The sequence below is a fragment of the Moschus berezovskii genome, chromosome 9, assembly GCF_049115385.1.
Source record: "Moschus berezovskii isolate FMDL1 chromosome 9, NW_MosBer_1.0, whole genome shotgun sequence".
Lineage (NCBI taxonomy): Eukaryota > Metazoa > Chordata > Mammalia > Artiodactyla > Moschidae > Moschus > Moschus berezovskii.
The window spans coordinates 105,341,287-105,367,066 of NC_142468.1; the positions used below are offsets into that span (position 1 = coordinate 105,341,287).

At 38.2% G+C, this 25,780-nt stretch overlaps 3 protein-coding genes across 3 annotated transcripts; all 3 read left to right on the forward strand.

Moving 5' to 3' along the window:
* Nucleotides 1-516: 516 nt before the first annotated feature.
* LOC148776926 (olfactory receptor 4N4C-like) lies at nucleotides 517-1,482 on the forward strand. Its single transcript, XM_088840422.1, has one exon. The coding sequence runs from the start codon at nucleotides 556-558 to the stop codon at nucleotides 1,480-1,482; it is 927 nt and encodes a 308-aa protein (XP_088696548.1). The 5' UTR covers nucleotides 517-555.
* Nucleotides 1,483-14,251: 12,769 nt separating this feature from the next.
* On the forward strand, nucleotides 14,252-15,184 carry LOC148776927 (olfactory receptor 4N2-like). Its single transcript, XM_088840423.1, has one exon. The coding sequence runs from the start codon at nucleotides 14,258-14,260 to the stop codon at nucleotides 15,182-15,184; it is 927 nt and encodes a 308-aa protein (XP_088696549.1). The 5' UTR covers nucleotides 14,252-14,257.
* An 8,872-nt stretch (nucleotides 15,185-24,056) lies between these two features.
* LOC148776928 (olfactory receptor 4N2-like) lies at nucleotides 24,057-24,983 on the forward strand. The gene has a single exon (XM_088840424.1). The coding sequence runs from the start codon at nucleotides 24,060-24,062 to the stop codon at nucleotides 24,981-24,983; it is 924 nt and encodes a 307-aa protein (XP_088696550.1). The 5' UTR covers nucleotides 24,057-24,059.
* Nucleotides 24,984-25,780: the final 797 nt, after the last annotated feature.

The following is a 25,780-nucleotide window of genomic DNA, read 5'->3' on the forward strand; positions in this document are numbered from 1 at the left end:
CAGTTTCCATCTTACCTCCTCCCCCCATTCAAATAAAAATTTGAAGAATTGTAAGAAGTTCATACGCCTCATGTGAATCATAACAAATGCAGGGCAGGACAGCGTGCTGCAGGAGAGAGCAGTTAACAGGAGCACCGGACAGAAGCAGAACAGTGTGGCGTCGAGGTTTCGGTGTTGGCACTTAATGATTTATAGAAGAATAAAGGGTGGAAGTGGCCTCCCCAGCGGCTCATGGGTAAAGAATCCACCTGCAGTGCAGGAGACGCGGCTTCAGTCCCTGGGTCAGGGAAGATTCCCTGGAGTAGCGCATGGCAACCCCCTCCAGTATTCTTGCCTGGAGCATCCCGTGGACAGAGGAGCCTGGCGGGCTACAGTCATAGGTCACAAAGAGTCAGAAACGACTGAAGCAGTAGCACGCATGCAGGTGAAGAGTAGAGGAGCTTTCTTCATTTGTGGGAGAGTAATGGTGTAACACAGACGTAGAATTCACAGGTTTTAGTGGGAGAAGAACTGGGAACAAACTCTCTCCTCTCCCAGGTACTACAGGCACAGGAGATGAAGACAGAAAACAGCACAGTGGTGACAGAATTCATTCTCCTTGGTCTGACCCAGTCTCAAAACATTCAGCTCCTGATCTGTGTCCTGATCTTACTTTTCTACCTCATCATCCTCCCTGGAAATGTCCTCATCATCCTCACCGTCAGGTCAGACCCCGGCCTCACGGACTCCCTCTACTTCTTCCTGGGCAACCTGGCCTTCCTGGATGCATCCTACTCCTTCACTGTGGCTCCCAGGATGCTGATGGACTTCCTCTCTGAGAAGAAGGTGATCTCCTATAGAGGCTGCATCACTCAGCTCTTCTTCTTGCACTTCCTTGGAGGAGGGGAGGGATTACTCCTTGTCGTGATGGCCTTTGACCGCTACATTGCCATCTGTCGTCCTTTACACTATTCAACTGTCATGAACCCTAGAGCCTGCTGTGCCTTGCTATTGGTTCTGTGGCTTGGAGGCTTTGTTCATTCCATTATCCAAGTGGCCCTCATCCTGCGCTTGCCCTTCTGTGGTCCAAACCGACTGGACAACTTCTTCTGTGATGTGCCGCAGGTCATCAAGCTGGCCTGCACTGACACCTTTGTGGTGGAGCTCCTGATGGTCTTCAACAGTGGCCTGCTCACCCTGCTGTGTTTCCTGGGGCTACTGGCCTCCTATGCAGTCATCCTCTGCCATGTAAGTGGGTCTGCCTCTGAAGGGAAGAGGAAGGCTCTGTCCACATGCACCACTCATGTCATTATTATACTTCTCATGTTTGGGCCTGCCATCTTTATCTACACTCGTCCCTTCACAGCCTTATCAGCAGACAAGGTGGTTTCCTTTTTCCACACAGTGATCTTTCCTTTGACGAACCCTGTGATTTATACCCTTCGCAACCAGGAAGTGAAAGTTTCCATGAGGAGGATATTGAGCCAGCATGTGTTTTTCTGAATTGGTTTTATAATATGAAGTCATGAAGGGGAAATTCTGGCTGCAAATCTTTCATTCATTTAACAAATACTGTTTTTCATTGAATGCCTTCCATTTTTCATGTACTACTGTAACTATTGGGACTTCCCTGGTGACTCAGATGGTAAAAGTGTCTGCCTACAATGTGGGAGACCTGGGTTCGATCCCTGGGCCGGGAAGATCCCCTGGAGAAGGAAATGGCAACCCACTCCAGTATTCTTGCCTGGAAAATCCCATGGATGGAGGAGCCTGGTAGGGTACAGTCCATGGGGTTGCAGAGAGTCGGACACAACTGAGAGACTTCACTTTATTGTAACTAGTGGGGGAAAGTTATGCATAACAAGAGAATACACTTTGTGTGTTTAAAGAACATAAAAGAAACACCAGAATGGTTGCAGTATAATGAATAAGTGTGAGAGATTTCAGGTGTTAATTTATATGTAAGGGTCAAATAACTGAGGTCTCGGGCTAAGATAAGAAGTTCTATTTGTATAATAAGCTCCAGTTTCATCCACCTCATTAGAACTGATTCAAATGTATTCTTTTTAATGGCTGAATAATACTCCATTGTGTATATGTACCAAAGCTTTCTTATCCATTCGTCTACAGATGGACATCTAGGTTGCTTCCATGTCCTGGCTATTATAAACAGTGCTGCAGTGAACATTGGAGTACATGTGTCTTTTTCAATTCTGGTTTCCTTGGTATGTATGCCCGGGAGTGCGATTGCTAGATCATATGGCAGTTCTATTTCCAGTTTTTTGAGGAATCTCCACACTGTTCTCCATAGTGGCTGTACTAGTTTGCATTCCCACCAACAGTGTAAGAGGGTTCCTTTCTCTCCACATCCTCTCCAGCATTTATTGCATGTAGACTTTTGGATAGCAGCCATTCTGACTGGTGTGAAATGGTATCTCATTGTGGTTTTGATTTGCATCTCTCTGATTATGAGGGATGTTGAGCATTTTTTCATGTGTTTGTTAGCCATCTGTATGTCTTCTTTGGAGAAATGTCTGTTTAGTTCTTTGGCCCATTTTTTGATTGGGTCATTTATTTTTCTGGAATTGAGCTGCAGGAGCTGCTTGTATAATTTGGAGATTAATCCTTTATCAGTTGCTTCATTTGCTATTATTTTCTCCCATTCTGAAGGCTGTCTTTTCACCTTGCTTATAGTTTGAGAGTGTAGTAAGCCAGAAAGAAAAACACCAATACAGCATACTAACGCATATATATGGAATTTAGAAAGATGCAAATGATAACCCTGTATACGAGACAACAAAAGAGACACAGATGTGTAGATCAGTCTTTGGGACTCTGTGGGAGAGGGTGAGGGTGGGATGATTTGGGAGAATGGCATTGAAACACGTATGTTGTCATATGTGAAATGAATCACTAGTTCAGGGTCAATGCATGTTATAGGATGCTCGGGGCTGGCATGCGGGGATGACCCAGAGGGAGGATAAAGGGAGGAGGTAGGTGGGAGGGGGGTTCAGGAGGGGGAGCTTATGTAAACCCGGGGCGAATTCATGTCAATGTATGGCAAAACCAACCAATATAATATTGTAAAATAATTTGCCTCCAATAAAAAATTAATTAATTACAAAAAAAAATAAAAAATAAATAAAAAATTAAAAAAAAAAGTTCTATTTGATTCTAATTGCAGTAAGAATTCATTTTTAATACTTTAAGCAAGAGAGTTGACTTATCTGAAATAGTTTCTTCTATGATTTAGAGGAATATCATCAGGATTCTAGGCAGAGATCAATAACCAGCAAAACATCATTAAAAGCCAAATGTTATGCTGCAGACTTGTTTTGAGCAGCTTAAAAAGTTTGAAAATTCTTGAAAACATATATATTCTTCCTCCCTCAATGTTGGTAGACTGACATGAAAGGAAAATAATTGGTTTTATGGAAAAATATCATGTAATTATTTCACTTGATTGTTTTTCAGAGCTTCCTGATCATTACTAATGAGCTATTACAAATCCTCCCTGGATGTTAAAATCTGCTTTCAACTGATTTCAATCTGATTATGAAAATGATACTTATTGGTATTGTATTCTGTTGGAGATTACATAAACCACTCTAGTTATTTTCAGTATAGTGGGGTTTAATGTGGGAAATTAGGTACTTATAAAATCTTTTATGGAGTAGCAGACCATTATATGTGCTGGGCTATAGACATTTAAACATATATTAATATAGAAACAGAGAATCCAACAGCTAATACTGAGATTAATTTTTAAAAAATTGACAGTATGTGTGAGCTGTTGTCTGTAGAGATGGGCTTCCCTGTTGGCTCAGACGGTAAGGAATCTGCCTGCAATGCAGGAGACCCGAGTTTAATCCCTGGGTTGGAAAGAGTCCCTGGAGGAGGGTATGGCAACCCATTTCAGTATTTTTGCCTGGAAAATCCCATGGACAGAGGAGCCTGGTGGGCTACAGTCTGTGGGGTCACAAAGGGTTGGACACAAATGAGCGACTAAGGCTTACAGGATATTTGAACAGCACTATCTACAAATTTGACTTCGTTGCTATTTATAGACTACTGTGCTCAACAGTGACAAGCAAATGTTCTTCTCAAGTGCATTAGTCATTCTCAAAGATAGATCATAGGCTAGCCCATAAAAGTCTCACTGTATTTCATATAGAATACATGCTCTGACCACAATGAATCTAAATTGGAAATGACTGAGAAGAGAAACATATTCCTCAAATATGTGCAAATATATTCACATGCTTTTAATAACTTAATCTATACCAAAAGGAAATACAGGGAATATTAAAAATATTTTCCTTTAATAATCTATCTTCTGAAAGTTTGATTATTTCTTGAATAACTGTTTGGCAGATACATCAGATGAACAATTGGGTCTGAAGCTTCCTTTGTGGGAAGATTTTAAAGTACAAATTAAATTTCCTTGGTAAATATACAGCTATTCAAGTTATCTGTTTCTTCATGAGTGATTTTTGGTAATTAATGGTCTTAAGATTTTGTTCATTAGAGCTAAGTTATCAAATTTATTGGCATGAAACTGCTCAGAATGTTCCATTAGCATTCTTTTAATTTCAGTAATATTCATAATAAATGTTTTTTAACTCCTGATATTATTAATTTGTGTAATCTCTTTTTCCCCTTGAAAGTGTGTCTAAATTTTTATGAATTTTATTCTTCTTTACAAGGAACTAACTTTTGGATTCATTTATTTTTCTCTATTTAAGAAATTTATGTATTTCTTCCTTTACCTATATTATTTAGTTTCTTCTTTCTTTGGATTTAATTTCATGTTTTTTCCCTAAATTTGGAGATTAAGTTATTGATTTAAATTCTTTCTTATAATCCCTTTATACGAAATCAGTTGATGCTACAAATTTCCCTCTGCTGCTGCTGCTGCTAAATCACTTCAGTCGTGTCCGACTCTGTGTGACCCCATAGACGGAAGCCCATCAGACTCCCCTGTCCCTGGGATTCTCCAGGCAAGAACACTGGAGTGGGATGCCATTTCCTTCTCCAATGTGTGAAAGTGAAAAGTGAAAGTCAAGTTGCTCAGTCGTGTCCGACCCTTATAGACCCCATGGACTGCAGCTTACCAGGCTCCTCCATCCATGGGATTTTCTAGGCAAGAGTACTAGATTGGCTTGCCATTGCCTTCTCCGACAAATTTCCCTCTAAGCACTACTTTATCTACATATGGCATATTTTTTATGTTGTGTTCTCATTTGCATTCCATTAATAATATATCCTAATTTTGACTTTGATTTTCTTACTCTTGGGTTATTCAGAGTGTGTTTTTCCCTAAAGTTTTGAGAATATGCCTAATACCTTTCTAGTTTAATTCTATTGTAGTCTAAGAACATATTTAATATGATCTCAGTTTTTAAAAGTTTGAAATTTGTGCTATGTCCCAGAATAAATCTATCAGATTAATACCTGTCATCATTAAGTTTTGAATTTAAAACTAAAGAGTATACTTTTGAAAAATATTGAAAAATTCTCATGATATATCTACAGGACACAGCAACAATAGCTCAACATAGCTGCTGCTGCTGCTGCTAAGTCGCTTCAGTCGTGTCTGACTCTGTGCGACCCCATAGAAGGCAGCCCACCAGGCTCCCCCATCCCTGGGATTCTCCAGGCAAGAACACTGGAGTGGGTTGCCATTTCCTTCTCCAATGAATGAGTGTGAAAAGTGAACGTGAAGTAGCCTAGTCATGTCTGACTCTTTGCGACCCCATGGACTGCAGCCTACCAGGCTCCTCTGTCCATGGGATTTTCCAGGCAAGAGTACTGGAGTGGGGTGCCATTGCCTTCTCCACAACATAGCCAAGAAGTTGTCAATTGTATCATCAGTTAGATATATCCTTTATGTGTAGTGTAGAACAGCAGTCTCATGGATTATCTCCTGAATTTCTTCCAATGAATTATAAATTTAATCAAATATAATCTATTAGAAATTACCCACTTTTCCAATCTTGCCTCTCACTGTTTCAGCACAGGAAGGGAGTCTGATTCTTCAGTGACTTTGCACACTGTTCTCCTTTACCTCTTGCTGATGAACCTTTCAGTGAAGACTGAACCGTGGTGCTTCCTGCTTCTTGATACATTTCCAGCGCCCACACCAGTGTTTACTCCTCTTTGCTCTCATGATGCTCTAAGCACAGTTCTTTTACAAAGATTTTACCATTATTTTATGTGTGTCTGTGTTTAAAATTTTTTCCTTCTTTGAAATTAGAGTTTGTACTATTAAATTTGTGTTTCATCACAATGACTTGCTCTGATAGATTCTCAACAATGGCTAGTAAGAAGTGAATGAGTAATGCACGCATTATGATTTCTTATTGTACAAAGCTGACTTGAAAAATTTAAATAGAAACCAATATAGAGTTTTACTTAATGTGATTATTTTAATAATAATTTTAAAAACTGAGTTTGTGGTAGAAAGGAATTGATGAAACATATATAACACCTGATGAGAAGAGCCAGCTCATTAAAAAGACCCTGATGCTGGAAAGATTAAAGGCAAAAGAAGAGGGTGTCAGAGGATGAGGTGGTTAGATAGCATCATCAACTCTAAGGACATGAATCTGAGCACGCTCTGGGAGATAGTGGAGGACAGGGAGGCCTGGTGTGTGGCAGTCCATGGGGTCACAGGGTCAGACATGACTTAGTGACTGAACAACAGCAATATATACAATAAAAATAAAGGTCAGAGGATGTACATAAAATATTTTTTCCACATTTTTGGTACATACTTAAACTTTTTTGTCTAAATATAAGGACGTATTATATATGTTGTTTTTTAAATTGCTTCTTAAAAAATATTCTGGAAGCTATATTATGCATGAATGTATATGTTACACATGCCTATTATATTTTAAACGCCTGTAAAGTATTGAGTTGTATGCAGCTATTAAAATTCATTTAAACCAACCCTACTTTTGCATATTTATCACTTTTTTATTAATAGAGAGAAAAGACTGTATAATGACTTTAGTTTTTATATTCATAATGCTTCGGGGAAGATGCACAAAGAGTAATAGCTATTTCCTATTGTGAAGTTTGAGTGGGGGATAAAAAATGGGAAGGAATTTTCTCTCTGTATAAATTTTTTCACTCTTTTGGTACTCTGACCCCTGTTTTATTCCTTAACACACCAGATCTTCCTTTCTTTTTAAATTGGAAAAGAGAAGACTACTAGCCTTTTCAGAAAAAGGTGGATACTATTGTTTGATATACAGATCTTTCTTTTTGATGACCACTTACTGGAATGGCTTCTTTTAGACACTCAGATTTTACTTTAATGAAACCTCCTCAGAAAGATCCTTTCTGACCATCCTTTCTAAAACAGCAGTCTCTTTCCCAAGCTCTCTCTTACTCACACTCTGCTATATTTCCTTTCACACACTCATTACTATCTGATGTTTTCTTTCCTGCTTGTTTGCTTATTGTCTGTCTCCCTGAATTAGAATGTAAAATTCTAAAGGAAAAGACTTTTGTCTTGTTTGTACGGTACTGTTGACACAATACTGTCAGGCTCAGGGGAGACACCCAATAAGTTAATTGAGTTTGGGGAAAAATCTAAGGATGTGTCGAAAAACTCAGTAATAGAGATAAATAATTTCAATATTTTTTAAAATAAAAAATACCCCATTTTAAAAAGACTCATAAGAACTAGCTTAGATCTTCATATTAATTTTGTCTTACATATTGGGATGAATGTTAAGAAATGAGGAAAGCCTCAGATTATAATTATGGAAAAGCAATTTTCAAAGTCAAAGACTTTTGGGGGGCAGAACTTTAACCTGCTTCAAAGTGGGGCTCTTACTCCAGCTAAGTGCATATCTAACCCGGTGTATTTTCTTTTTCCTATATACAGGCCTCTTTATCACTGGTTTACTTTTGTAGTTTGTGGATTTGTGGAACGTGTATTACAGACCAGTGTCTCTCTGTCTCTTGACCTTTGAAAATTTTACAATTGTCTTTCCATATGTCTCCATGAGTCTTTCTTTTCCCTGTTTTCTTGGTCTGTTTTGGTCATTCTAACCTTGTACCTCTTTATTTTTTCTTTCTTCTCTTTTTTTATTTCTCACACTATGTTCTTGAGATGAAAACAGATTAGAACAAATGCATATTTGATTATGAATTTTATTTAGTTTACAAAAATGTGTGTTTAGTGATTTGGTTTTGAAGTGACCCACAAACTCAGATTTCCTTTTAAAGCAAAACAATGAATACAACAACCAGATATAAAAAGATTAAATTAAGTTGCATTTAATTACTCTGAACTTTTATTAATTTTTTATTTTGGTAATAGTCAGTGAAAAAAACACCACCTCCCCACTCCTTGTTTTAGCTGAGGAAAGAAAAAGTGAGTAAACAACAAATACCAAGATCAGGATACATTTTTTCACATCCAATTTAGGAGTTCACTTACCTTTGAGGAAGTGATACATTTTACCCTGCACAGTTCTTTTTTCTAAGAAGTACTAGGCTTTGAATATCTTCATGAGCATTGTTCATATTCCGTCTGCTATGTCTGCATCACCAGCAACCAGCAACATGCTGAATCTTACATACTCATTACTGACTTGATCACATTATTTGCTTTTGGGGTCAGAATGATGGTGAAGATAGAGGAATGAGTAATGCCTATGCCGTGAGGGCAAAATCTAAGGGAGTGACAAAAATTTAGTAATAAACAATATTCTAATCGAATTTTTGAAGTGGGGTTGATTGACAATATTTGGTTAGTTTCAAGTGTATAGCATACTGATTCAGAGACACACCATTAAAAGCTATTTCAAGATAATGGCTATAATTCCCTGTGCTATACCATATATCCTGTTGCCTATCTATTTTATACATATGAGCTTGTATCTCCTAATTCCATACCCCTAATTTGCCCTGTCCCTATGATATCCACTAGTTTGTGTTCTGTATTTGTGAGTCTGTTTCTGTTTAGCATAAACATTCAATAGTATTTAAGATTCTACATATTTGTCTGACATTTCACTAAGCATAATATTCTCTAGGTCTAATTGATATTGTAAAAAACAAAATTAATTTTGCAAAACTATGATAAACAAAATAAACAGTAAATTTTAAATAAATGCTGGGTTAGTAATAGTGCCACTTTGAGCCATATTGGAAACTGAGATAAAAGGAAACATTTGTAATGTTGGTGTCTTTATTTTGAAAAATTGATATTCTTGTTCATAATTTTTACATTGACTCTGACTTTTAAACATTGCATTAAAATTTTATTTACCTTGATTACTAGGGCTTTTGGTATCAGGGTAAATTTTGCACCTGAGGCAATAATTCACATGTTTCATCCTCAACCTGATTCTGCTTGCTTCCTTGGTATGTATATATCAATCTCTCATCATTTATTTACATTTTTTTCTCTTTTTGATTTTATTATAAGATGTAAATAAACTTTTCTTTACTTTCTATTTACTTTTGCTCTAATAGACTTCCAAACAAGGTCATACTACCTCAGTCACTGATAGGATTTTGGTGTCAGAATTCAGGATTAACCCTCTGGGGCAGTAGATGACATATTCTAAAATATTTGCCCTTTACAAAGCTCTGGTATTTTCCTTGACAAATTCAGTTGACAATCTAATCACTCCCTTTGGAAATAGTCAACAGGGTTGTGGCAGTCTCAAATCTCCAAAGTGGTTTCTCCATTGCATCATAAAGAGAGGAGATTTCAAAATCTAATGTTCTCTACGTGATGACAAATATTTATGAACAATGACAAGGATGGTCCGTTAATGTTTTATGGGAATAGAGAGGAAGGCAACATTATGAGAGTTGTGTAAAAGCTGGAGATTCAGATTTCTGAAGTTTGGGAGCTATTCATATTTTTGAGAAACAAGAAGGAGAGAACAATAGAAAAATACCATAACTATTCTACTGGTTCATCGGCTGCCTTGGAATGCAATGGACTAAAGGTCAGAGTTTGAGCAGGAACAGTCAGAGGCTTAGGTCTAAATTCACGAGTGTGGCATTTTCTACCCTCTCCCCAGTAGATTTCCATTTATTTTTGATACTTAGAATTATTTTAATGGTGGACAAACCCTTTCATTCTATTTCCATAATTAAGTGAAATGATCAATAGCTTTCAGAGTTGACATCTCATTTAAAACCAAGAAGCATGCAAATGACTGATACATATTTTTTTCTTTTTAAAGTACAGATGAAGAAGATGCAAAGAGGGTAGGCCAAGGGTTCCAGAGAAAAGCTTCACAGATTTTATGTTTTGCAGAACATTAGCCCAGATCTTAGTTTCTATGCTCAACATATATGAGAGCTTCTTGTGTTGCCTGTGGTTCTGTTATTTTTCAACACAGGATTTTGATGGTTAGATGGAAAGTTGTGAAACAGAGAATAGTTTCCTGTAAAAACAACTGATGACATTGAGAATATTTTATATGAAGTCTTTTTCACCTCCACAGTTTCTTATCTCTATTTATCACTCAGATTTGTGCAGCTGCCATCACCCAGGGTTCATCCTAAAGACATTTACAGAGGCTCTAGTGGCAATGTGTCCATTCATTGGAGGTACCATTTAATGTCTAAATATTTTCCAGGTTTTTAGCTCTTCTTTAAACTTACTTAAATGAGCTATAACTACAATCGTCAGCTCAATCTGATTCTGATATTTAAACCCTGTCAGAAAGAGTCAACATATTATTCTATTTCTTGAATGAAAATTCAGACTTCTGAAATCTAAGTGACTTGTCCAAGGTGAAGAGTTAGTGAATTGCTGAGCAGAGTCATCATAATCAGATAAAATGATTCCAAATCAAATTCAGTTAGGACATTGTCTAGAAAGCTAGCATTTGAAGGATATTAAAGGTAATTTAAATAACCAATGTGTTCTATTGATGAGGGAATTCCTTGTTAAAGGTGCATTCATTTGTTTGATTGTTTATATATTCATTATTAGCATAAGTATCAATTAAACATTTGATCATGTCACCTAAGTGACATTTTTCAGAATATGTAAACTTGTTAATATATGTTTAAATAATTTACAAGCTTCAATCAATATGATGACAGATGTTGAGTTTCCAAAACTCAAAGTTTTGAAAATATTGTTAAATATATTCATTTCATTAGAATGATAGTAATGAGATTTTATTTTTCTTAATCAACTTTTTGTATCAGGTTCATTTATATGCAGAATAAATATATGAGGAAATGGATAGTAATTAATGAGTGGTTCAAGTTTGGTAAATTGAAAATAAATTTCTTCTTTCAAGAGGAAATGGTTAGTTCAGTTCAGTTCAGTCACTCAGTCATGTCCGACTCTTTGCGACCCTATGGACTGCAGGCCTCCCTGTCCATCACCAACTTCCGGAGTTCACTCAAACTCATGTCCATTGAGTCGGTGATGCCATCCAGCCATCTCACCCTCTGTCGCCCCGTCTCCTCCTGCCCCCAATCCATCCCAGCATCAGGGACTTTTCCAGTGAGTCAGTTTTTCGCATCAGGTGGCCAGAGTATTGGAGTTTTCAGTTTCAGTCCTTCCAATGAACACCCAGGACTGATCTCCTTGAGAATGGACTGGTTGGATCTCCTTGCAGTCCAAGGGACTCTCAAGAGTCTTCTCCAGCACCACAGTTCAAAAGCATCATTCTTTGGGGCTCAGCTTTCTTCACAGTCCAACTCTCACATCCATACATTATTACTGGAAAAACCACAGCCTTGATTAGACGGACCTTTGTTGGCAAAGTAATGTCTCTGCTTTTTAATATGCTGTCTAGGATGGTTGTAACTTTTCTTCCAAGGAGTAAGAGTCTTAATTTCATGGCTGGAGTCACCATCTGCAGTGATTTTGGAGCTCAAAAAAATAAAGTCTGCCACTGTTTCCACTATTTCCCCATCTATTTCCCATGAAGTGATGGGACCGGATGCCATGACCTTAGATTTCTGAATTTGAGCTTTAAGCCAACTTTTTCACTCTCCTCTTCCACTTTCATCAAGAGGCTCTTTCGTTCTTTGCTTTCTGCCATAAGAGTGGTGTCATCTGCATATCTGAAGTTATTGATATTTCTTCCGGCAATCTGGGAAAATGGTTAGTACTCCATATTGAAGTATTCTTTTGTAGACCAAATGTTTAGAATGGAAGATGATGGAGAGCATACACATTGCTCATTCTTGCTTGAAAGGAAACAACAGTGATGCTCTTTAAAATAAAATAGCAAGACAGGCATGACCCATAATGGGGTAACAATGAACATGAGAAGTGGAGAGAGTGAACACATTTCAGGGTGAAAGGATCTGAGTAAAAGAATGGGAGAAAGAAGAGAAAATGATAAAGAGTGAGATTTAAAGAAAACAAAATAAAATGGGAAAGAAAATTAGGAGAAAATGAGAGGCAATAAATTAACAGGGGAAAAACAAACCACAATCGAGCTCATAAAATAAATTAGGAAATTAAAGGCTTCTTGATGAGTAATAGGGGAGAGAAAGACAAAAGAGAGAAACTGAGAAAGGAAGCAGGAAGAAATGTTCAAAGACGGGGAGTGCTCTGCTCCGGGAGCTGGTCTGACCACAGTTCGCCCTCAAGGCAGGCACAGCGCTGCCTGGTGATGACTGTGTCTCTTCCCAAAGAGTGCAGGAGGCTGCCTCCTGGCCTCCTGTTCCTCCACCGTGTCATCACTGTCAGAGTCTGATGCGTCTCTTAATTAGCTGACGTGCTAAGGGAGATTAAGGATATAGTGGTGAGAATTTAGATTTCTCTTTCAGACTCTTCCTTTTTTAGTTTTTTAAATACATTTTTTCAAGATTCTTGTGCTCTTTTTAAAATAATTTTATTTATTTATTTATTTTTGGCTGTGTGAAGTCTTCATTGCTGTGTGGGCTTTTCTCTAGCTGCGGCAAGCAGGGTCTACTCTGCTTGAGTTAAGGGAGGTGCATGGGCTCCTCACCGTGGTGACTTCTCTTGCTGTGGAGTATAGGCTCTAGGGTATTTGGGCTTCAGTAGTTGTGACATGTAGGCTCAGTAGTTGCAGTACTTAGGCTCTAGAGCACAGGCTCAGTAGCTGTGGTACATGGGCTTAGATGCACAGCAGCATGTTGGACCAGGGATCAAACTCATGTCTCCTGCATTGGTAGACAGATTCTTTACCACTGAACCACCAGGGGCACCCTCAGCCTGACAACAGTTTTCCCACTAATGTGGGTAACATATAATTTTTGATTCTGATGATGGTCATAATTTGTATGCCTTTTTTTTTTGGAAATGTATTTTATTTTACTTAGAGAAATGTTCACCTGATACATACTCTCTGGATTGATGTGAAGCACCGTTTCAGAATCACAGTCAGGAAAATACATAGACAAGAACAGGATATGGGAAGGGAATGGATCGAGTATGTCAGGCAGCATGGAATCCTTTTGTTGGAAAACAATGAAAAAGCAGAGATTACAAGAAATAGGCAGAGTGGAAGAGCCTGTAACTCTCAATTATAAAAACCTTCAAAATCTTCTGATGTCTTAGGGATACCATCAAATGCTGACACATCATGAAATGACACATCACTCACATCAACTCTGAGTGAGCTTGTGGGATGCAGTGAACCGAAGAGGAAATAGAGGGAACTCTTCACTACACTCCTGGGTTTCTTGGGTGTATTTTTATAGACAGGAGATGGAATGAATAAGTAGATAAGTGTCTGTGGAAGTAGAGACAAGAAGTAAGCAGAGAGGCTAATTGGAGGCCATACAAGATATTTTTTATCGCAATTTTAAGTCTCACTTTGGCTCTGTGTGTGTGTGTGTGCATGCATGAGTGTTTCTATACATATGTATGCTGACATTTTAAAGGAAGATTTTCAAAAATTTCATCTGTGGATGGTAGTACCTGTATATTAGTCATTCCATTCACTTCTTGAGAGATGTAAAGCAGATATTTTTAATATTTCTTAAAATATGTACCATAACAAACCACTGTACATATTGTTTTGTTTTTTTGTTTTTTCCTTTGTATTATGTTCCTCTTATTTTTCACTCATGCCTCTCTCTTTGTGTCCTTCTTTACTGGTGGCTAAGTCACTAGCATTTTGTCAAGGTTTTTGTGTCTCTTTGTACATGTTCCAAAAAATTTCTTAAGACATATTGTTTATAACTGAAGTGATGAATTTTTCAGATATTTTTACTTAGAGAACAATCCAAGTCTAGATGTAAGAAATTGTAATAACAATAAACTCTGCTGCTTTATGTACTACAGGCAGAGAACATGGAGCGAGAGAACAGTACTGTGGTGACAGAATTCATCCTTGCTGGTCTGACCCAGTCTCAAAATATTCAGCTTCTGGTGTTTGTGCTAGTCTTACTTTTCTACCTCATCATCCTCCCTGGAAATGTCCTCATCATCCTCACCGTCAGGTCAGACCCCGGCCTCACGGCCCCCCTCTACTTCTTCCTGGGCAACCTGGCCTTCCTGGATGCATCCTACTCCTTCACTGTGGCTCCCAGGATGCTGGTGGACTTCCTCTCTGAGAAGAAGGTGATCTCCTATAGAGGCTGCATCACTCAGCTCTTCTTCTTGCACTTCCTTGGAGGAGGGGAGGGATTACTCCTTCTCGTGATGGCCTTTGACCGCTATATTGCCATCTGTCGTCCTTTACACTATTCAACTGTCATGACCCCTAGAGCCTGCTATGCCTTGTTGTTGGCTCAGTCGTTTGGAGGCTTTGTTCATTCCATTATCCAAGTGGCCCTCATCCTGCGCTTGCCCTTCTGTGGTCCAAACCACTTGGACAACTTCTTCTGTGATGTGCCGCAGGTCATCAAGCTGGCCTGCACTGACACCTTTGTGGTGGAGCTCCTGATGGTCTTCAACAGTGGCCTGAGGACCCTGCTGTGTTTCCTGGGGCTTCTGGCCTCCTACGCAGTCATCCTCTGCCATGTGCATGGTTCCTCCTCCGAGGGGAAGAGGAAGGCTCTGTCCACATGCACCACCCACATCATCATTATATTTCTCATGTTTGGGCCTGGCATCTTTATCTACACTCGTCCCTTCACAGCCTTATCAGCAGACAAGGTTGTTTCCTTTTTCCACACAGTGATCTTTCCTTTGATGAATCCTGTGATTTATACCCTTCGCAACCAGGAAGTAAAAGCTTCCATGAGGAGGATATTGAGTCAACGCATGGTTTGTTGAGTGGATTTTATAATAAGAAGTCATGAAGGGGAAATTCTGGCTGAAAATCATTCACTTATTTAAAAAATATTGTTTTTCATTGAGTGCTTCCCATTGTCAGGTACCATTGTAGTCAGTGAGGGAAAGTTATAGTAACAAGAAAACAAACATGCTTTGTTATTCAAGAACATAAAGGAAACACCAGCCTGGTTGGAGTAAGGAATAAGTGTGAGAGATTTAGTTCTTAAATTATTTATGGCTATAATGTCATATAAATAATGCTTTTTACACCAAAAAATGTTTTATTCTATTCTATTTGAAGTAAGAATTAATCTTAATATTTTAAGCAGGTGAGTGATGCATTCACAATTGTTCTTTTATGATTTAGGACAACATTATCAAGATTCTGGGCAAAGACCATTAAAGACAAGGAATCATCACAAGTCATATGTTATGTTACAGTCCTGTTTTGAACAATTTAAAAGCCTGATATTCTTGAAATACATATATTTTCCTCCTTCACCCAAATGTGGCACCATGATAAGAAAAGAAAATAATTGATCTTATGGAAAAAAATGTCATGAAATTATTTCACTTGATTGTTTTCAGAGCTTCCTGATTATGATTAACGGGTTTTACAAATCTTCCCTGGATGTTAAAACTTATTCTCAATTGATTTCCATCTGATTATTGCAATGATAGTTATTTATTTTTTTATTTTTTTTATTGGAGGCTAATTACTTTACAATATTATATTGGTTGGTTTTGCCATACATTGACATGAATCCACCCTGGGTGTACATGTGTTATTTAGTATTATTGATTTTGTTGGAGATTACATAAATCTCTGTTGTCACCTAAAATAGGCTTTAATATAAGAAGTTAGGTAGTTATAAAATCTTTTAAGGACTGGAAGACAATTTTTTAATTCTGAGCATCCATAAGTGATTTCCATAAGTGCACTATAAAATCAATCTGCTGAATGATCTATCCATGCAGTAATGAGGCAATTGGGATAACAGAAGCCACTTTGCCAGCGTCTAACTAAAAGGAACACATTAATTAACCATGGTGTGGAATCACGAGAATGATACAGGCTATTTCATGTTATTTCTTCTCTTTTCAGTTATTTTTTCTCAATTCAAGTGATACATGAGTACTTTTGATAATCAGAATTTGGAAATCTAAATGCGATAATCCTAGAAGAACCTGTTAGTATGTTCACAGCTTCTTTGCAAAAAAAAATGAAGCAATGCAAAAAATACTTGTAAAACACAGGATAATAGTTTTATAATCTTAGAGGTGAGAAGACAAGTTGACATTAAAATAGAAAATGAAAAGAAAAACGGTTGCATTTGACATGTTAAAAAATATATGTATGGCCAAAAGGCAAAGAGTGATGAAAATCTGCCCATTCCATGTGGATGTGTGAGTTCGTGTCTGCATAATTACAGAGGTTTCCTCCTTAACTCAGGATGGTATAAAGGACCATCCATGCATAAAATTAAAGTAAAAATACTGTTAAGGAAATTTATATAAACGAGAAATTAATTCACTCATCTCACACGCTAGTAAAGTAATGCTTATATTCTCCAAGCCAGGCTTCAGCAATACGTGAACCTTGAACTTCCAGATGTTTAAGCTGGTTTCAGAAAAGGCAGAGCAACCAGAGATCAAATTCCCAACATCCGATGGATCATCAAAAAAGCAAGAGTTCCAGAAAAACATTTATTTCTGCTTTATTGACTCTGCCAAAACCTTTGACTGTGTGGATCACAATAAACTGTGGAAAATTCTTCAAGAGATGGGAATACTAGACCACCTGACCTGCCTCTTGAGAAACCTGTATGCAGGTCAGGAAGCAACAGTTAGAACTGGACATGGAACAACAGACTGGTTCCAAATTGGAAAAGGACTACATCAAGGTTGTATATTGTCACCCTGCTTATTTAACTTACATGCAGAGTACATCATGAGGAACGCTGGTCTGGATGAAGCACAAGCTGGAATCAAGATTGCCGGGAGAAATATCAATAACCTCAGATATGCAGATGACACCACCCTTATGGCAGAAAGTGAAGAAGAACTAAAGAGCCTCTTGATGAAGGTGAAAGAGGAGAGTGAAAAAGTTGGCGTAAAGCTCAACATTCAGAAAAGTAAGATCATGGCATCCAGTCCCATCGCTTCATGGCAGATAGATGGGGAAACGGTTGAAACAGTGGCTGACTTTATTTTTCTGGACTCCAAAATCACTGCAGATGGCGATTGCAGCAATGAAATTAAAAGACGCTTACTCCTTGGAAGGAAAGTTATGACCAACTTAGACAACATATTAAAAAGCAGAGACATTACTTTGCAAACAAAGTTCCATCTAGTCAAGGCTATGGTTTTTCCAGTGGCCATGTATGGATGTGAGATTTGGACTGTGAAGAAAGCTGATCGCCGAAGAATTGATGCTTTTGAACTGTGGTGCTGGAGAAGACTCTTGAGAGTCCCTTGGACTGCAAGGAGATCCAACCAGTCCATCCTAAAGGAGATCATTCCTGGGTGTTCATTGGAAGGACTGATGCTGAAGCTGAAACTCCAATACTCTGGCCACCTGATGCGAAGAGCTGACTCATTGGAAAAGACCCTGATGCTGGGAAAGATTGAGGGCAGGAGGAGAAGGGGACGACAGAGGATGAGATGGTTGGCTGGCATCATCGACTCGAGGGACATGGGTTTGGGTGGACTCCAGGAGTTGGTGATGGACAGGGAGGCCTGCTATTCTGCGGTTCATGGGGCTGCAAAGAGCTGGACACGACTGAGGGACTTTCACTTCACATTGCCTGATGCATATTCTCAGCCATCATTATGGTACTTGACGTTGATGCCTACAGAATTGTCATAAGGGCAACAAAACTAGGAGAATTGTGGCTCAAACTCATTTCAGTTCTGGCAAAATTGAAGATATAGCTTCTTCGGTAGCAGTGGCAAGATACTGAAGGTAAAACTACTCTTGGCTAAATTCCATATAATTAAAGATGATTTCAAGCTCCAGCTCAATGACCCTTTGAAAGAATCTGAAAGATTAGATCCCCATTCTACCTGTTATATAGGAGAAAAGGAGTTAACTCTCTGAAACACTAGGCAAAGTATAGTTAGATATTATTATTTATCTTCTATGTATATGTTTTATATTGAAGAAGAGTTCACTTGCAATGTTATATATTCAGTGTCTTTATAGATTTGTTGTTCAGTCGCTAAGTTGTGTCTGACTGTTCATGACCCCATGAACTACAGCACGCCAGACTTCCCTGTCCTTCACTCTCTCCTGGAGTTTGCTCAAACTCATGTCCATTGAGTCGATGATGCCATCCAACCAATTATTCCTCTGTTGCCCCCTTCTCCTCCTGTCCTCAATCTTTCCCAGCATCATGGTATTTTCCAATGAGTTGGCTTTTTGTATCAGGTGGCAAATTATTGGAGCTTCAGCTTCACCATCAGTCTTTCTACTGAATATTCAGTTGATTTCCTTTATAGATTATACTCCATTAAAAGTTATTACAATATAATGGCTATAATTCCTTGTGCTGTGCAATATATTCTTATTGCTTATCTATTTTGTACATAACAGTTTGTATCTCTTAATCCATACCACTAATGTGCCTTTTCTCTTTCCTCCCACCTTTGGTGAGCACTAGTTTATATTCTATATCTTGAGTCTATCTCTGGCATATACATTCATTTGTAATACTTTTTTACATTCCACATATAAGTGATATCATGCAATATTTGTCTTTCTTTGTCTGACTTATTAAGAATATTATTTTTGGGTCTAATCAATATTTTAAAAAATAAAAAGTAATTTAAAAACCATGATAAAATAAATACTAAATTTAGATAAAGTCTGAATTAGTAATAGCATCATTTTGAGCCATATTGGAACCTGAGGCACAAGAAAAAAATCTGTAATGTTGATGGCTTTATTGTAAAAAAGTGATATTCTGTTCATAGCTTCTACACTAACTTTGACTTTTAAATATTGCATTAAAATAGCATTCATCTGGATTACTAAGGCATTTGGTATCAGGATAAATTTTGTGCCAGAGGCAATACCTCACCTGCCTCACCCTCATCTTGACTCTTACTTGCTTCCTCGGTATATATATCAACAATCTCTCATCATTTATTTACACTTTTTCTCTTTTTGGTTTTATTTTAAGATGAAAATAAACTTTTCCTAACTTTCTATTTACTTTTGACCTAACTAACAGGGTTCCAACAGAGTTGTATTATCTCAGTCACTAATAGGATTTTGGTGTTAGAATTCAGGATTAACCCCCTGGGGCATTAGATGACATATTCTGAAATATTTGCCCTTTACAAAGCTTTGGTATTTTCTTTGCCAAATTTAGTTGACATAATAACTCGCTTTGGAGATAGTCAGCAGGGTTGTGGCAGTCTCAAATCTCCAAAGCACTTTCTCCAGTGCATCATAAAGAGTTCGAGGAGATTTCAAAATCTAATGTTTTCTATGTGATGACAAATATTTATGAACAATGACAAGGATGGTCAGTTAATGTTTTATGGGAATGTGGATGTTGGCAACATTGTGAGAGCAACATACAACTTGGAGTTTCAAATTTCTGGAGTTTGGGAACTACTCATGTTTATGAGAAACAATATGAGGACAATAGAAAAAATACTGTAGCTATTCTACTGGTTCATCAGCTGCCTTGGAATGCAATGGAGTAGAGGTCAGAATTTGAGCAGGAATGGTCCGAGGCTTAGGTCTGAATTCATGAGTGTGGCATTTTCTACCCTCTCCCCAATAGACTTCCATCTCTTCTTGATGCTTAGAAATACTTTAATGGTGGACATTTTAATTCTATTACCATAATTGAAATGATCAGCAGCTTTCAGAGAATTGAAATGTGCTTTAAAACCAAGGAACATATTTAAAATTGATAACCAACAAGATCCTATGGTATGGTGCAGGGAACTCTGTTCAATGTTATGTGGTAGGCTGGATGGGAGTGCAGTTTGGGGATAAATGGAATATGTATGTATATAACTACGGCTGAGTTGCTTTGCTGTTCACCTGAAACTATCACAATATTGTCAATCAGCTATATGCAAATATAAAATAAAATGTTTTAAAAAGGAAAAAAAACCCAACAAGCATGCAAATTACTGATATATTTTCTTTTCTTTTTAAACTTAGATGAAAGATAGAGAGATGAAAAGGCTAAGGCTCCAGAGAAATAATTTAAAGATTTTATTTGTTTTGCAGAACATTAGCCCAGATCTCTTACTTTCCATACTCAACATATTTAATAGTTTCAACCGTTCCCTATTCTATTATTCATCAACATAGGACTTTGATGGTTAGACAGGAAGTTGTGAAACTGAGAAAATCTTGATGCACGAACAGCTGACTGCATTGGGAACTTTACATGAAAGCTATTTAATCTTTAGTTGCTTCGCTGAATGAGACATTTGGATTTGTATAGCTACCATCACCCAGGGTTCATCCTAAAGACACTGACAAAGGCTCTAGTGCAATATCCCTTTCATTAGACACATTTATATAATAATATTTATTTTAATAAAATATTTGAAGGGCTAGTTTTGATTTGAACTTACTTGCATGAGTTATTATTACCATCATCACCTCAGTTTTGATCCTCATATCGCCACTGTCCATTAGATATTTTATTAATGAATGGATTTCTTGGCTGAAGACCCATACACTTGTTTAGTGCTTTGTATATTCATCATCAGCGCCAGTATCAATCACATATTTGGTGATGTTTTTAACCTAATTCACATTTTTTGTAATATGTAAAAAGTTAATTTGCATTTAATTTATAAGCTTTAACCATTATGCTTACAGACATTGTGCTCAAAATTTTGGACACTTTATTAAATATATTCATTCCATTGGAATGACAGCAATGAGATTCCTTTTGAAAGGAGAGAGAAAGAGAAAAGAGAATAAGGAAGGAAACATGGAGGAATGTTTCAAAGAGATGGGGAAGTAAGCTCTCTCTGCCTGGCTCCGGGAGCTGGTCTGACCACAGTTTGCCCTCCAGGCAGGCACAGCGTTGCCTGATGCTGTTTGTGTCTCTGCCCTAAGAGTGAGGGAGGCTGTCCCCTTGGCCTTCCTATTCCTCTGCTGTATCATCACTGCCAGAGTTGGACACAGCTCTTAATTAGCTGAAGTGCCAAGGAAGATTAAGGATATAGTGGTGAGAATTTAGATTTCTTGAGCCTCTTCTGACCACACTTTCCCCACTAATCTGGCTAACATAGACTATTTGATTCTGAAAAGGGCTATATTTTGTAGGATATTTTTCACAATTGTATTTTATCTTACCTAGAAGAATGTTCATCTGATACATAGTCTCTGGTTCTATGCCAGCCACAATTTCAGAATAATAGATCCAGAAAATATATAGATGAAAATAAGGCAAGGAAAGAAAATGGATGAAATGTGTCAGGTACTGTGGAATCCTGTCTGCTGGGAAACAGTGAAAAAGGCAAGATGAATGATAGGAAATAGGCAGAGCGGAAGAACCTATAACCCTCAATCAAAGAAACCTTCAGAAATCCTCTCATGTCTTAAGACATCATCAAACACAGACACATCATAAAATGACCAATTCTGAGTGAGTTTGTGAGATGCACAAAGCCTAAGAATAAGTAGAAGGGGCTCTTCACTTATATTCCTGGTTTTCCTGGATGTATTTTTATAGGCCGATGATGGAATGAATGTTGAGATAGGTGTTTGTCTAAGGCGGAGAAAAGTTAAGAAGCAAGCTCAGAAGTTACCAAATATTTTTATTACAATTTTGAGAGTGTGCAAACTATTTTGTATTATAATTCTATGTGGGTCCCATTTTGCCCCTGTGTGTGTCTGTGTGTGCATGTGTGAATGTGGATGTGTGCACGTGTATGCGGTGTTTGTATACATATTTATGCTGATATTTTAAAATAAGACTTTAATAAATTTCATCTGTAGTCATGACACCTGTATATTAGCCATTGTATTCAGCTCTAGAGAGACTTAAAACAGATATTTCTAATGTTCCTAAAATATGTACAATGCACTGTATAGACTTACTGTTTTTTTCACTTTTCTTTGTTTTTCTTTTTTTATTCACATCTATCTTTCTTTTCTAAGTACTGAGTCATTAGCTTTGTCTTTCAAGGTTTTTATCCTCCTCTTTATATCCAATATTTCACAGAACTTAAGACAACTGTGCTTACTAAATATTATGCAGAATATGAATATATATTACATTGTATTTTTCTGTAGATTAGCAATTTTCATGTTTAAAAACATTTTATTTCGACAACAAAATTTTTTTGAGCATGTGCCATAAATATATGTGTATATATTTATAAAGTTTATATACCATTATATTAATATATAATACATATTAAATGCAGGATTTTGAAAATATAAAATTTAAAGCCAGTGATATGTGCATATATATTCATAAGTGTATACATGTAATACATATTTATGCTATTTTATTATCACTCTTCATTGGATCATCACATTGACCTTTCTGGAATGAGCCTACACAGCTAAACAAACTGAGCATTAAAACTGGATTCCCCTCTCCTGCAATGACTAGTGTTCTTTTAATTATACAGTATTAAGCTTCTAAGCTTATTTTAGTTATTCAAGTATATGAAAAAGAGCATTCATTGATTAAATGTGTGCTAATAATTTCTTTATATATTTCAACCAAATAGTACATACTTACATTCTTCTACTAACCGTAACAGTAAAGAAAACCCACTCTAAACTTAAGTGCTGCTCCCACAGGAGCTTTAGTTCTCTCGTCTTGAAAGGAATGGATGAGACTCTAGGATCTTACTGCTCTTTTCCTCCCCTGTGTGCTGTGATTTTCAGTGTTAACATAACTAATTTAGAAAACGTCTCCAGGAAAGTTTGTATTGTGACCTGTTGTTTGTTGACAGGCTCTCCCTTGGGCATCATGCTGGTATCAGAGAAAGAAGGAGATTGGGAGAAGGTAGTAAAGAGTTGGGAGCTTCCCAGATGGCTTAGTAGTAAAGAATCTGCCAGCCAAGAAGGAGATGTGGGTTTGATCCCTAAGTTGGGAAGATTCCCTGGAGAAGAAAATGGCAGGTTACAATCCATAGGGTTGCAAACGAGACATGGCTTTGCGAAGAACAACAGCAATAAGGAATTGAGACTCAGAGAGTGCAATGAAGTTGTGTAGTTCAAGGATGGAATGGCTACATAACAATGCTTCTCCAGGGATACAGTGGGAACCCACCTCTAAAGTATGAGGAAAGTAGAGTTATTGTTGGAAACTGGTCACCAGCTTGGAGTCAGGGCAATACAAGGACACCAGGTCAGAGGACGACAATAAGAGAAAACAGGGAGCAAGGCAGAGAGTTGCTAGCAGGCAGAAAATGGGAATTCCACAAAAGTTTGTGTCGGTGGACGAGGAGAAAAGTGTGTAATTCCAAGCAAGCTGCTAAGTTTCAAGCACAGTACAACCACCAAAATGCAAAGATCTTGATATCTGGAGTTCTGTTATATCTCAATCAGGAAATTTTTCCTATGACTCAAGAAGGCAGGAATCCCAAGAAGGTATCGGACACTAGACCCTGAGAGTGGACCGCAGTGCTGGAGAAGCGCATGGCTGAATGGGAACAAGACCGTAGCTTTGAGGAAGGTGATTTGTTTGTTTTAAATCTAGAGGAGGGAAACGTTCAGTGTTTCCTCAGGATATTGGAAAGGGTTGAAAGATTGTCTGTAACTGAAGTGGTGAATAGGTCAGATATTTGTAGGTAGACAACAACATGAGTCTAGATGTGAGAAATTATAATAACAAGAAACTCTGCTCTTTATGTACCGTAGGCAGACAGGATGGAGACTGAGAACAGTACTGTGGTGACAGAATTCATCCTTGCTGGTCTGACCCAGTCTCAAAATATTCAGCTTCTGGTGTTTGTGCTAGTCTTACTTTTCTACCTCATCATCCTCCCTGGAAATGTCCTCATCATCCTCACCGTCAGGTCAGACCCCGGCCTCACGGCCCCCCTCTACTTCTTCCTGGGCAACCTGGCCTTCCTGGATGCATCCTACTCCTTCACTGTGGCTCCCAGGATGCTGGTGGACTTCCTCTCTGAGAAGAAGGTGATCTCCTATAGAGGCTGCATCACTCAGCTCTTCTTCTTGCACTTCCTTGGAGGAGGGGAGGGATTACTTCTTGTCGTGATGGCCTTTGACCGCTACATCGCCATCTGTCGTCCTTTACACTATTCAACTGTCATGACCCCTAGAGCCTGCTATGCCTTGCTGTTGGCTCTGTGGCTTGGAGGCTTTGTTCATTCCATTATCCAAGTGGCCCTCATCCTGCGCTTGCCCTTCTGTGTTCCAAACCGACTGGACAACTTCTTTTGTGATGTGCCACTGGTCATCAAGCTGGCCTGCACTGACACCTTTGTGGTGGAGCTCTTGATGGTCTTCAACAGTGGCCTGATGACCCTGCTGTGTTTCCTGGGGCTTCTGGCCTCCTATGCAGTCATCCTCTGCCGTGTGCATGGTTCCTCCTCCGAGGGGAAGAGCAAGGCTCTGTCCACATGCACCACCCACATCATCGTTATATTTCTCATGTTCGGGCCTGGCATCTTTATCTACACCCGCCCCTTCAGAGCCTTCCCAGCTGACAAGGTGGTTTCTCTCTTCCACACAGTGATCTTTCCCCTGTTGAACCCTGTGATTTATACTCTTCGCAACCAGGAAGTAAAAGCATCTGTGAAAAGGCTGTTTAGTCAGCACTTAGCCTGATAAAAAGTGGGAAAAATGAATATGAAAATAATGACTGGAGAATTTCATGTGAAATTAAGGTATTCTCTTTCCAAACACTACTTTTATTGATCATCTCCTGTTTGTCAAGACTGCACTAGGCCCTGGGAGGAAGAGCTACTACTGAGGCAGGTAAAGTCACTGTTCTCTGAAGTTACAATCTAGTAGAAATAGACAGCCAATAACATAGAAAATAAACAGTATAGTTTCAAGAAGTTATGTATCCCTGAAGGTACTAAAAATAAAAGCAAAATATTCGGTAGCAAGTGTGAGATGGGGGTAGTGAATTTACTTTTAGTCTTGAAGTAGGTCCTTTAAAGGAGGTGATGTTGGGGATGACCCAGAGGGAGGATAAAGGGAAGAGGGAGGTGGGAGGGGGGTTCAGGAGGGGGAACTCATGTGCACCCGGGGCGAATTCATGTCAATGCATGGCAAAACCAACCAATATAATATTGTAAAATAATTTGCCTCCAATAAAAAATAAATTAATTACAAAAAATAAAAAAAAATAAATAAATAAAGGAGGTGATGTTTTGGCTGATATCTGGATAAACTGAATATGCCAACTGTGCAAACATGGGCAGGCAGAGCCTTCCAGGCAGATGGAACAGGTATGGCAAAAATCTGAAGACAGTAATGAACTTGGTATATTTGATGAGCACAGCAAAGGTCAAATTGCCTGGGATGTAATAAGTGACTGTATAAGCGGTTGGCATTCATGTTGGAGATACTGACAATGTCCAGCACATAGACAGCGTTATGAAGTGAATATAAAGAGC

Bases quoted from the DNA above. Each gene is read 5' to 3' on its own strand.
- LOC148776927 (XM_088840423.1), top strand. From the start codon at position 14,258: ATGGAGCGAGAGAACAGTACTGTGGTGACAGAATTCATCCTTGCTGGT.
- LOC148776928 (XM_088840424.1), top strand. From the start codon at position 24,060: ATGGAGACTGAGAACAGTACTGTGGTGACAGAATTCATCCTTGCTGGT.
- LOC148776926 (XM_088840422.1), top strand. From the start codon at position 556: ATGAAGACAGAAAACAGCACAGTGGTGACAGAATTCATTCTCCTTGGT.